Here is a 12152-nt window from a genome sequence, read left to right as displayed (position 1 = left end):
AAATGACAGGCAATTATTTTAAGAGAGTGACATTATGTTAAATTCTCACATGGGTCAGACTGAAGCACAAATTGCATTTATTATCAAACAGGTCAGTTTGAACGCAACATTGCCATCCTGACGTCTGCCAAGGCAAATTATTCAATTTCACTGAGGTTCAGTTGAAATTGATTAAATCTCTACAGGAACAAAAAACTTGATCTGTCTATGCCAGCAGCAACATGCCAAATATAATTATGTATGTACAGTAATATACTTGATGGAGAATATGAGCATTGCCTAACAAAAAGGTTTGGAAACAAGGATCCACTTATTTGTCTTTATTACTTGCAGATAAAAAAGAAAACCACAAGTGAACGCAACATTGAGTGACCACCTCGTGTGCTTCTGTGCAGACATCTTTGTGGGCTTCTCGAAAGCACAAATTTGGGCCGAGTCCCAACTAAAAGGCCCTTTCTAAAAAACAAAACAAACACAGCAAAGTAAGGCAACATCCAGCTAGCAAGAAAGAAGCTATCCTTAACGCAAAGTGGACAATGTTACACAGTAACTATACTAAAATGACTTTCCCGCTTTCCGTCTTTCCGACATGTCCTGATGAGGCAAAGTCAATTAGGATCAGCTTTGTTGACATTAGGTCTGATATGTAACTGTTTTGTGGAATTTATGGCCAGTGTTTTTGTGCCAAACGAAGCCCTGTCTAATAGGAAAGTAGTACATTGGTGTCCAAGTACGCTGAGGTGATGCATTCAAAGTTCCGAAGCCGTCACTGCATGTTTTCGAGCAACTCATTTCGATTTGACGCAAAACCACGTACGCTTTATTTAAAGCCAAAGTTGAAAAGCGAACCGAGTTGACTGTAAAACTCGATTTCATAAGCATATTTGGGAACCCGAGAATCACTTTTGCGATTCTAAACAATCAATAGGGGAAGTCGGCGAGCGTTTTGACGAATGGCAGCACTGAGAATTGTTTGAATCCGAGCGGGCGTTCACAGTAGTTTGGACCCTAAAGCGACTTGCGCTGCCTCTTCATGAAGGACATGGCGTAATCGCCCGGCGGCGTGCTCTTCTGCCGCTTCATCTGGACCTGAGATTGGGCGGTGAGCTGCAGCTTGATGGCGCTGGAGTTCACCTTGGCGGCGCGCAGCAGCTCCTTCATGCCCTTCATCTTCTCGCTCTGGAAGGTCACCACGGGGGCGGCCGGGCGGGGCGGCGGCGGCGGCGGCGCCTGCGCGGGCTTACCCTCTGAGCGGCGGCGGGCGCCACCCTCGCCCACTTTCTTGGGCGGGGCGGCGGCGGCGGCGGGCGCCGTCGGGGAGGTGGGGGCGGCGGGGAGTGGCGAGTTCTGCTCCTCCGGCTTGGACTCCCTGCGGGGACCCCGCCGCCGGCCCTCCCACGGATCCTCGCTGGACGCGTCGTCCTCGTCCGGGCACTCGGGCTCTTTGGTGATGATGGACACTTTCTGACGCACCTGAAATGCAGTTTGTCCAATATTCAACTCATTTCTTCTCAAGTCGTCGGCAGGTCGTTCCTCACCTGCGCCTCAAAGCGGCTGAGGGACTGGACCAGGTAGGTGGCCCAGCCCACATGCAGAACGGGCGTTGGGCTGCCCTCCTCCCACTTGCAGATGCCGTCGTAAAAGCACAGCAGGTGGGCGAAGCATTCCGGGTCCTGGAGGGCTGACAGAGCCGCCTGCTGCTGCTGCTGCTGCTGCTGCTGCTGCTGCTGCTGCTGCTTGGGCTGTTCCTACGTCCCAAAAAATCAAGATGAGAGTAGATTTTTTCCCCAGAGGAGTGCTTGACGAAGGCTTTTCTTTCTAACCGCTTCCCCAGCGTCGCCGCCTTCCAAGGGACTCTCGGCGGTGGCGGCCGTCTCCTTGAGCAGAGTGGGAATGACGTCGTTGGCTATGTCGAAGAACTCTTTGTAGATCTCCTCGTCCTCGCGGAAGTAATTGTAGCTGCGAAGAGAGACGGGATTTTGCTCCCTTATGATTCCAAAGGCAGCAAAAATCATAACTACTGGAACTACTAGGGCTGACCTCTTTTGAGACTGATGCTGATTAATTCCAATAACAGAGTAATCAGCAGATTAATACTTCACTTATTTAGCCCATTATAGCAATAAAAAGTTAATTTGATACTTTTATTATTTTTCACACAATTAATACCTTTAAACAATGACTGAAAATGACATCACAAGGGCTCAGGTAACCAATCACAGCTCACCTGTTTTCTAGGTTTGGTCATGTGACATGTGGTTATCTGAGCCCTTGTGATGTCATTTTCAGTTGACAGCAAGTTGCAAAATGATACAAATTGTTATAGGCAAAATGTGAATGTTTGACTGACAAAAATGGCTAAATAAGTCATGTAGCCCTTTAAAAAAAATATATATATATTACCTGTACTCTAATTTTACAACATAGGAGGAATTGTTTGACATTATTTATTATAATTAGTTTTAATTTTGTTTTTTAAATTCAGTAAGTTTTGATTTGTTTTAAGAATGAGCTTTTAGTTTTTCAATAATGGTTCGTTTTAGTTGAGTTTTTCATTACTTTCTTAATAGATATCAAATGTATTTGTGGGGAGCAAGATGAAAAAAAGGTCACTCACTCATTCATTGGTGGGGGCTATATAATCCTGACCTAAAGCTCAACTGAAGAGAAGTACTTGGTTTATTACATTTAATTCAGGTATGCCTCTTTTTGGTTGATGAAACATTTCTGAAAAATGATTTTGTAAAACGCTCACCACCCGCTGATTATACGAAAAGCGATGCAATGATCCTATTTGGAGTATGATGACGAATCAGAACTGAATGCAAAGAAAGAACCTCCAACATGTTTGAGAGGAAGAGGCCGAACCTGCAGAACAATGACGAGGAAGTTGAATCTGCCCGTGTCTATATTTAGGTACAACGAGGAGGGATTTTTTATTTCATTTATCAATTTATTTCTTAGGCTGACTGGATGTTTGCGGCGAACGCAGGCATCGTGATGAGAAATAAAAACAAATGTGTCTGCTAATCATTTGAGAAGAAAACAGCAGTAGCATCACATGAGCATATGATGACCACAACAAATATATGACAGCTGTCGCAAGCTGAGTATTTGCTGCCCCCTGGCGTCATGCGAACGCAACGTCAAGAACTTACTCTTGCATAACCTGGGCGGCGTCCGCCCACGCCCTCAGCGCATCTCGCACGTTTCTGTGTCTGTAGTGGAAGCCCCCCAAGTACATGTAGGGGTAGATGTGCTCGTTGTTGTAATGTTTCTGGGCAGAGCCAACGGCCTGATGAGAGACAGAGAAAAGAAAACACATCTCATCATCATATCATAACGGACTTTTTGTGGGATAGTTACAGTTTCAACTATTCAAAAAAAAGAAGACGCTTACTTTCATGTGGATTTCCAGTGGGCTCTCCTTGCCCGGCATTGGATCCTGGTCTTCCAGGTCTGCCAAAGTCCCCATTGCCATCGGATACCTGAGATGATGCACACGAGACTTTGTGGATACCCAATTCATGGTCATTTTTTTTTTTTCATCTTCAACTTCAGCACACTCACCTGTCCAGGTCTCCTCGTTCATAGAGCAGCCACAGTAGTTTCTGTGCAAAGAAAATCCAGGATCGGAAATATTTAATCGTCATTGTTGCAAATATGGGTCATTTTCACTGCCCCACTTCCTTCCACAATTTCCTTTTGAAACTAAAGAGCATTGGAAGTATTAACTCTTTGACTGCCAAAAACGTTTAATCCCGATTAATAAAATCACAATGTATGCCGCCATAAACATTAAATGACGTCAACTACGTTTTGTTTTGTTGTTTTTGTTTGTTTTTTTTTAATCAATGGGCAGTGCAACATCTAAGTGCAGCGCCGCCTGGTCAATGGGTTGTGGAATCAAAAACACTCACTAACTATGGCCACCAGATGGCAGCATTGTATCTCTTCAATGGGCTGCCAGTGTATCAAATTACAATGAAAGATGACGAAATCTGATGAAATAGAACGTTTTCAAGGATGACGTGAATGATAACGTTTTGATAACGTGCGGCAGTAAAAGAGTTAAAGGCAAAATGGCAAAAAAAAAAAAAAATCCATACTTCAAGCAATATTTTTCAAACTTTTAATTTCCAAATGTATTTAAACGTTATGTGTCACAAACAAAATTTCACAATTTTCAACATGTTTTCTGAATATGCTCGAGCTGAGGTGACGATGCGGCGGCCATTTTGCATTCACACCATCGCGGACAGCAAAAATACTTCTCAGATGTGTATGAATTTGTGAAGGTGTCAGAAATTTAGCATTCCTTTTACCGTTATTACATCACGCCACGGAGACATAAAATAATAAATAAATACTAACAGAATTTTTTTTAACAAGTAACTTTACCATTATTAATCAAATTAGAGGCATATTTTGCCAGGTGCTTTAAGCCTTAATGGCTTAAACGAGACACACTATGCAAGTTCAAACAATTCCCAGGTGTCTTAATGAAAAGGTCTCGAATGACATTTTCTAGTCAAAATACACAAAGGATAAAGAATTAAGAGCCAACTTTCTAAGTTTACAAGTAACAAAATAAATGTGCTGATCGGGGGAAAATGACCATCGTTGTGCTGTCACCTGCTGAAGCTGTAGAAGCTCCGAGCTGTCAGTGTGAAGGTCCAGTGAAGGGTTGATGGCGCACACCATGAAGGCCACCTCCATGTTGCGGTCACATTTCATGTAGGAACCCTTGAGGTAGAGCCAACTCTGACGCAGGCGCAAACACAAAGGTTTGGATCGAGAAAACGTGCGCATCATTGACGCTTTTCAGGCGAGATCGGGCTTCACCTTCTCGTTGACTCCCGCCGCGACCGTCTGCCCTCGCCGGTCTTCGTTCCCCTTGCCGTGCCAGGTGACCTCAGCCGTCTCTTCCCCACTCTTGCCGAAGATGACCCAGGCGTGGTCTTCGGACAGGGCCAGGTGCACGTCCTTCAGGGCCAGGACTTGGCAGGCTGCCACCACTGCGAAGGCGACCCCCGAGCTGTCCAATTTGGTCCCTTGACATCACAGAAGGCGTGCGCCGATTAGCGATTTGACGGTTTACCGTGGTTGTGAAAAGCCGATATTGGCTCTCACTGATTTTGTTTGTTTCATCTTAATATTTGACATTTTCTTTCAAATCAAAACAGATTGTGTTCAAAGGAAAAAACATGTTTTTCCTTGACCCAATATTTGATTTGAAATCCTTCTCGCCCATTCCTACTTACCAGTGATGAGGCTGAAGAGAGACTGGATGTGGGCACGGTCTTTAAAGTAAGAGCGACTGAGGCTGTTCCAAATCACATCCGACACCTTCTTGACCAGCTCTCGACTGGACCCCGCCGCCGTCCTCCTGTACTGGGACAGGTCCACGGCCCCGCGGATCTGCGCCGTGAAGCGCTCGTACAGCGCCGAGATCATGCCCAGCTCCACCGTGGGGAAACACGAGTTGGGGCAATCGGGCTCCAGCGGCTCGAAACGCACCCCGGGCACGTTGACGGGGACGACGCGGTTGACGGCGAGGAAGTGCTCGACGAAACCCAGGACCAGGGAGAGGAGGGCAAGGTCAGGCTCGGACTTGCGGAGCTCAGCGTCGAAGAGCTGGACGACGCCGTCGATCCCCCGCAGGGGGAAGTGTTTCTTCTGGGATGAGTGCAAACCCATTATGTCCTCTGAGGTAATCGTCACCTGTAGTGCCTAATGTGACAACAAAATAAGCCTCTCAACAATTGTTCATTGCAATACACATTATTAAATGAATGAATGAATGAATAAGTGAATCTTCATTCATAGGTGAATCCGTGGGTGCCGAACCGCGAGTGTGCTGGGTCTGCTGTACTAAAATTTAGCAATGAATTGGGAGCTATTGGGGGGGTCGAAATTGAATTCAAATGTAGTTAAGTTTTATGTTTTCTGACTATACCGTATTTGAATGTAGCTTATGGACATATATGTAAAGCATTCATTTATATTTTATCTTTTTCAAACCGACATTGGGGGGGCTTGCATTGCTCGTAGGTGGGCGGGGCACTACTAGCTAAAATACACGCACACACAAATAGGCTAGGCTAACGTTAGCATTTGGAGCTTCATTGACACCGGCGTTACGCCGCCTCACTTCCAATTCGAAAGTAACTACTTCAACGTCGAACCGTCGTATCGACATGCCGGGAGTGTACGCGAAAGCAACCGTGAGTCAGACCCCGACAAAGAGCGGCTTGAATTGACCGGCGAGCAGGTGTAGCTACACGCTAATGAGCGGCTAGTTAGCTCAATGGCACAATTTCAGATAACGCGTATCGATGTTAGGTCAAAAGTCCCGCGGAAAATGTCCCCTCTGTTGTACACCTTGCGAAAAGGCGTCGTTCCGGTAGCGGAAGAACACGCGGCCTGGGACGGGTCACGTACCCCGTTTGCTCAGCAGAATCCCGACCACATGTTTTGTGTTTTGTTTTGTGCCCCACTTCTTTTGCCGCGCACTTCAGCCTGCCCGGAAAGTAAGCCGGACTGCGTCATTACGCGTTTTACGTAAATGACGTCACGGAAGAGCCCTTCAAATGCAGCGGAAACCGTCGGAAAACCGGCCATTTCACTTTCTCAACGTTTAAAGAAAAATGCAGTATTTAAAATTTAATACCTCGTATGTGGTCGAGATTGTTTACTGCTCAATAGAGGGTGCTACCCTTTCGCCCAGCTTACTCAGAACGGTACAATATATATATATAGTCAAAACTTTTTTTTTTTTTTTTAAGAATGCATAATTACCCAGTACAAATTAATCCGTTGCAACCCCACTGATTATGAAACGGCAATGACATGACTAACACAAAATGTCAAATCATGAATAATCTGACCCACCTATTTAAAAAAAAAAATCTAGTCTAATGTTCCTTTGTTTATCCGGCCCGGATTTTTTTTTTTTTTTTTTTTTTTTTTAACTACTAAAATAACTATGACAGACACTTAGAAATGGATCATTTTTTTATTGGCATAAAAACTTCAAACAGCAATAAATTCCCTCATTAAAGTTTCAATGTACCCAGTCACATTTAAAAACAAGTGTGTGCATTTCCCAATGTTTTTAGCAGCTAGCAACATCCGCTTTGTCGGCTTTTACACAAATAGAAAAATGCATTTACAACCTCAGCAGGCGCCGGCCCGCAATTAGTGCAATTATTGATCGTACCAATTGATAATGATTGCTGGCAAAGCATTGCTTAAAGCACCCATGGCGTCCCTTTTAGTGAATTCATCGCAAAACAAAACAAAACAAAACGTGTGAAAGTAGCGACTGGCTTCGAAACAACTTGAGGGAAAACTGGCATTGTTGTGACTTAGAAGAAAGTTTAACTTCTCGGAAAAGTTACTTTGAGGGGAAAAAAAACAAAAAACTAATTTGATTCAATGAGCCATTTTGGCACAATTTCCAACGCAAACTGCTTCCTCTCATATTTTGGTGCCATTTCTGTTCAAATGCTGACAGTTGATATGTTAACATTTATGCTTAAGATGTTGAAACTAACTAGTGAAAGTGCAGAGGCCAATTGATACAGGTTGGACCATTTCTAACCTCTTTACCAAATCTGCCTGGCATTTTTGTTCCTGCGGTCGGCATTTTGCCATATTCAGATTCAGGGATTTTGATGGCAACATGCTAGCCGTTGCTATGCTAACATAGAATGAACATGACAGACAGCAATCTGAAGTGGAAAGTGCCAAAGGCGAGCGATGATAAGATGAGGATTTTACACAGATGAGTCGAAGCGTTAGCAAAAAGTTGGGCATATCTTGGACCGGGCCTTGGGGGAGGTCATCACAGCGACTGGTAGCCATCCGTCCTCCTCTTGCGCCCCAGCAGGTAGACCACCACCACCACCAAGATCAGCACCAGCAACGTCACGCCCACCCCGATGGCCACGCTGTAGTCAGGCTGGTCGGCCGCACAGTGGTCGGCTGAAAAAAAAAAAAAAAAAAAAAAACAAACAAACGCAGCCGCCCGTTACGAGTACGTCGGCGACCAACCAAAAACAAAATGGCGACGAGGTGATGGGCACTTACTGACGCCAAATTCGGCGCTCTTGGTCAGATTGAAGGCCTGCATCCGGTCATCCTTCACATCCAAATACAAGCCGTTTCCCATGTAAACAGATTCGCTCCGGCATGAGTACGAGTGGCTGATCTTAGCAGGGAAAGCGCGCAACGACTTGTTGGCAGCAGCGTAGTGTCCACTTCCTGCACAAAATGGGAAGATTAGGCACTTTTTTTTTTTTAATATCGTTTTCTATTTCCAAGTGTCTGAGTGAAAACTGTCAAATATTCTTTGGTCATAATACACAAAAAGTGGAGAACATTGCTGCATGCCTGACTTGTCACACTACATAAATGAGGGATGACCTTTTGTTACCATGGCGACAGGGGGCAAAGTTTGGGTGTTGAACCAAAATGAGTGCAAAAACAGCGTTTCGACTTCTCAAAATCCTCTTGCAACTATTTTCAGACACTTTTTGTGGTGAATGGGACAAAATTTGTTGACTTTTTACTTGTGGAGGCAGCACTTCATGTATTTTTTGTATAAGCACTTCAAATATCCCTGAAGCTAAAGGTCATGCACGGGAAGAAGAAAAAAAAAAAGAAAAAAAAAAGCGGCCTTACCATTGCTTAAGGGGTAGACAAGGCTGAACAACAGAGTGTCAACGTAGGCGATGTTTTCGGCGGTGCTCTGAGGAAATTGAAGAAAACAAAACATGTTGGCCCGTGATTGTTATTTGCCATGTCAACAAATCAGTCCAGACATTAAATGGCGTTTTGTGGGTGAGGCACTGACTGATCCAGATCACATGCTGTGACACAAAAAAAAACTGGCTCATCAAGTCCACTTCCTCTTTTCCAATCGTGACAGCTTGAGGCTGAAAAAAATCACATGACCTCCAGCAGTCAAATCTGTGTGACCCATCAAGAGAAACCAGTGATGGGAAGTCACAAAATACAAAGTCGATTGTAATTTGATTTTAATTATTTTGAAGTTAAATCAGTCCTTCAATTTTTGTTCCATAATTTGTTTTTACTCTGGTTGAAAAATAATGCAATTGCAAATTGTCCCCTTATTTGATTTTTTTCCACTCAAGTGCAGCGTGGGAATATTTTGGCCAGATGTGAGCGACGTGAACCTTGTTGAACATGAAGGTGATGAAACCCTCCTGGAAGACCAACGTGAGGTTGGCCGTGTTCTCCCGACACTCCCCAACGGCTTTCGTCTTATTGGGCTGCACGATAAACGTCCCACTGGCCTAGAAATGCAATAAAATCAAGTCATAAAAACGTCTTTTCATCAAATAGAAATACTTCAGTTAGCTCAAGTCATCTTTCACCAATGAAATCAAAACACCATTATTCTGTTCCAGCCTCCCCAAAAAAAATAAAACTAAAACATTTCAAGAGACGAGCAAAAAAAGTACCTTGGGTGTCACGAGTCGGATCTGCAGGGCCACACGGGCCATCAGGCAAACGCTTTTGCCCTTCATCAGCCGATAGTCCCCTGCGCTCAAATCAGCATGTGGAGTTGGCTTGGGTGGAGTCGCGGTGGGAGGTACGGCGGTCGTATTTGTGGGAGGTGCAGGCTGGGTTGTAGCACGGGACGTCGTGGGGACTGGTCCGCTCGTGCCATTGGCAGCCGGCGTGGTCGGCTGGGGTGTGGTCGCTTTGCCGGCCGCCGTGGTGGTCGCTTTGCCGGTTGTCGGCGGTTCACTTTTTGGAAAGAATTCTTTGGCGGGAGTCACAGTCGCTGGGGGTTTGACATCATGCGCCAGTGACAGTGCTTCAATGTAAAAGACAAAAGTGGTTGGGGTGGCGGATACTCAAGTTATTCTCAATTCAGTCAATTACAATATAACATTTTCAACACACTTTTAGCCATAAGACACTTTGTAAAAATATACAGCAAGGTTTAAAACAAATATACAAAAAAATGCTCGACGGCGTCAATCAGAGTGCGAGCCAAGTGACTTTTGAGTCGAAATTGTCTGATAACATTGCGGACGCCCGAGTTCAAAAGTCCACGACGTGTTGATGACGGTTCCAAATAGATATTGTTGGTCCACAATAACAAATCCAAACTTTTGGAAGCCGCATTCCACATTTTAGAAGCCAGTAAAGCACTTGGTCGTATGAACGGCACGAAAACATAAAAACTAGAACGAAACCGGCGCACACCGCAAAAACTTCAGTTTTAAAAAATATATAAATAGATACATTTCAAATGTTCAAAAGGGGCATTACCTGCTAAAAGACAGCTAAAGATGATTATAAGTGCACTTTTCATGGCGACAGGTGCAGCTTGAAACTTCTCGAAAACAAGGACGGACGGACGGACGGTATGACGCCTCGGTCCTACGACGAGTTTGAAGCACACAAAAGAAGACGCACACGACCGGAAGCTCACGAACGCAGTCGAAATAAAATCATGGCTTTCATCTTTCATCCGTTTGAGATGTCCCGCAGTTTGATGAGCGTCATAATGAGTTACAGAAACACTTACTATGAACAAACCTTAGACCCCGTGTACTTGCTAAATCAGTAAAAAAATAAAAATTAACACACAAAGCCAAACAGTTTGAGTCCGTATTCCACATGTTAAAAGCCGTTAAAACACTTAATAGTACGTCACGATTTGTACGTACAAAGAAAACGAAACCACGCACACTGCGGGGGAAAAAACAAACAAACAAAAAAACCTAAACTAATTCAGAACAAAAACATTCAGTTATCGTAAGCTGCGTTACCTGAAAATCCACAGCAAAAAAGGATTATAAGTGCACTTTTCATGGCGACAGGTGCAATTCTTAGTTTGAACCCTCACGGAGACGACGAAGTTTTGAGTGACTCCTCGTTGCTACGACGAGGCAAACTTAAAAGAACGCGGTAGGATCGGAAGCGCACGGGCCTAGTCAAAATAAAACCTGCCTTTGAAACCTTTATTGCTCATTAGTCAAACTCTCGTCAAGCTTGAGACGTCCAGCTGTTTATTGATTACGAGCCTCATCGGACGTGGGTGTGTCCAGCTCGTGCCAAACTTGTTTCACGTTAACGCACGCCCTGACCTATTATTTTGAAAGCCGCTTCCAGAAGTGGTCGGTGGAAATTGGTAATTAGTAAACTTCTGGTCATTTTCGGGAAGCGAAACTGGAGCAGCATTCAGCTCGGGAAGAGGTCATTGATGGACGTTCACACACACACAAAAAAAAAGGAAACTGCATCGAGAGTAACAAACAAATAAACCACAAATGACCAAAAACAACAACGAAAAAAAACAAAAAAAAAAACAATGAGATTTGACATTGAGTCGTTGGCTTTCGAGATTAGTTAAAAAAAAAGAAAAAAAAAAAAAAAAGATCTACTTTATTTGCACCATATCATGACTTTATCACAAATAACAACTTTGAAACTCAAATTATATAACTGTGGCTATTACTGAGCTCTATTATTTTCCTCAAAAATATATTTTACTGTAATTAATATACAACTTGATTATCAAAAACATACTTTTCCTCCTGAAAATAAAAGCGTTCTTGAAATATGAAAGCACAAATTCTTTATTTAAAAAAAAAAAAAAACTTAAATAGGAGTTTTTATGAAAAATGTGAGATTTTATCAAGCGCATTTACATTATATGTGTAATAATAATAGTACAGTGTCCTTAAAAATCACTTTCAGCAGACTGCGCAATAGAGACCTCTAGAGGAGACATAGTGGTGTCCAAACTCGGTCCTCCAGGGCCGGAGTCACGCAGATTTAGGAGGTTTCTCTTCTCCAACACACCTGAAGCTAATCAGCAAGCCCTGCGTAAGCCTGATCATGATCCTGTTCATTGGAACAGGTGCGCTGGAGCAGGGAAACATCCAAAACCTGCAGGACTCTGGCCCTCGAGGACCACGTTTGGACAACACTGGCTTGAAGTAAACTTAACAAACTTCAACTAATAAGAGCCTGCTTCAAGAAATTACTAACTGGTGCATCATTTTTTTTTTTTTTTTATATATTTTCTGTCTTACTCGTAAATGCATTTCCTCTCCAACTTCCCGGGAAAACACTATGTTAATGAGGGCTCCTCTCAACCAATC

At 43.8% G+C, this 12152-nt stretch overlaps 2 protein-coding genes across 3 annotated transcripts; both read right to left on the bottom strand.

The window, feature by feature from the left end:
• Positions 1-305: 305 nt before the first annotated feature.
• men1 (multiple endocrine neoplasia I) lies at positions 306-6557 on the bottom strand. Its single transcript, XM_077499012.1, has 10 exons — positions 6445-6557; positions 5265-5733; positions 4846-5054; positions 4636-4764; positions 3571-3611; positions 3401-3488; positions 3159-3295; positions 1824-1959; positions 1539-1748; positions 306-1473 (listed from the first exon to the last, which is right to left on the bottom strand). Exons 2-10 carry the CDS (start codon positions 5698-5700, stop codon positions 1009-1011), a joined length of 1851 nt encoding a protein of 616 aa, XP_077355138.1. The 5' UTR covers positions 5701-5733; positions 6445-6557; the 3' UTR covers positions 306-1008.
• Positions 6558-7004: 447 nt separating this feature from the next.
• On the bottom strand, positions 7005-10996 carry cd68 (CD68 molecule). Of its 2 annotated transcripts, none has more exons than XM_077499018.1 (6): positions 10815-10996; positions 9492-9850; positions 9204-9323; positions 8689-8755; positions 8095-8268; positions 7005-7989 (listed from the first exon to the last, which is right to left on the bottom strand). In XM_077499018.1, the coding sequence occupies exons 1-6, from the start codon at positions 10855-10857 to the stop codon at positions 7850-7852; spliced, it is 903 nt and encodes a 300-aa protein (XP_077355144.1). In that variant the 5' UTR covers positions 10858-10996; the 3' UTR covers positions 7005-7849. The 2 variants fall into 2 exon arrangements, with proteins under 2 accessions (XP_077355144.1, XP_077355143.1); XM_077499017.1 differs by lacking the exon at positions 10815-10996 and adding an exon at positions 10312-10478.
• Between the last annotated feature and the right edge of the window lie 1156 nt (positions 10997-12152).

Source organism: Festucalex cinctus, chromosome 16 (assembly GCF_051991245.1).
Source record: "Festucalex cinctus isolate MCC-2025b chromosome 16, RoL_Fcin_1.0, whole genome shotgun sequence".
NCBI lineage: Eukaryota > Metazoa > Chordata > Actinopteri > Syngnathiformes > Syngnathidae > Festucalex > Festucalex cinctus.
This window is presented reverse-complemented; position numbering and strand designations above follow the sequence as displayed.

What these genes read in the sequence shown, in the direction of transcription:
- cd68 (XM_077499018.1), bottom strand. Translation starts at nt 10,857, where the DNA reads ATGAAAAGTGCACTTATAATCCTTTTTTGCTGTGGATTTTCAG. An exon ending in TTTTTGCTGTGGATTTTCAG is followed by an intron (nt 9,851 to 10,814) that starts GTAACGCAGCTT and finishes TTTACATTGAAG; the next exon opens with CACTGTCACTGGCGCATGAT. An exon ending in GAGCGCCGAATTTGGCGTCA is followed by an intron (nt 7,990 to 8,094) that starts GTAAGTGCCCAT and finishes TTTTTTTTTCAG; the next exon opens with CCGACCACTGTGCGGCCGAC.
- men1 (XM_077499012.1), bottom strand. Translation starts at nt 5,700, where the DNA reads ATGGGTTTGCACTCATCCCAGAAGAAACACTTCCCCCTGCGGGGGATC. An exon ending in GAACGAGGAGACCTGGACAG is followed by an intron (nt 3,489 to 3,570) that starts GTGAGTGTGCTG and finishes GCATCATCTCAG; the next exon opens with GTATCCGATGGCAATGGGGA. An exon ending in CACTGGAAATCCACATGAAA is followed by an intron (nt 3,296 to 3,400) that starts GTAAGCGTCTTC and finishes GTCTCTCATCAG; the next exon opens with GCCGTTGGCTCTGCCCAGAA.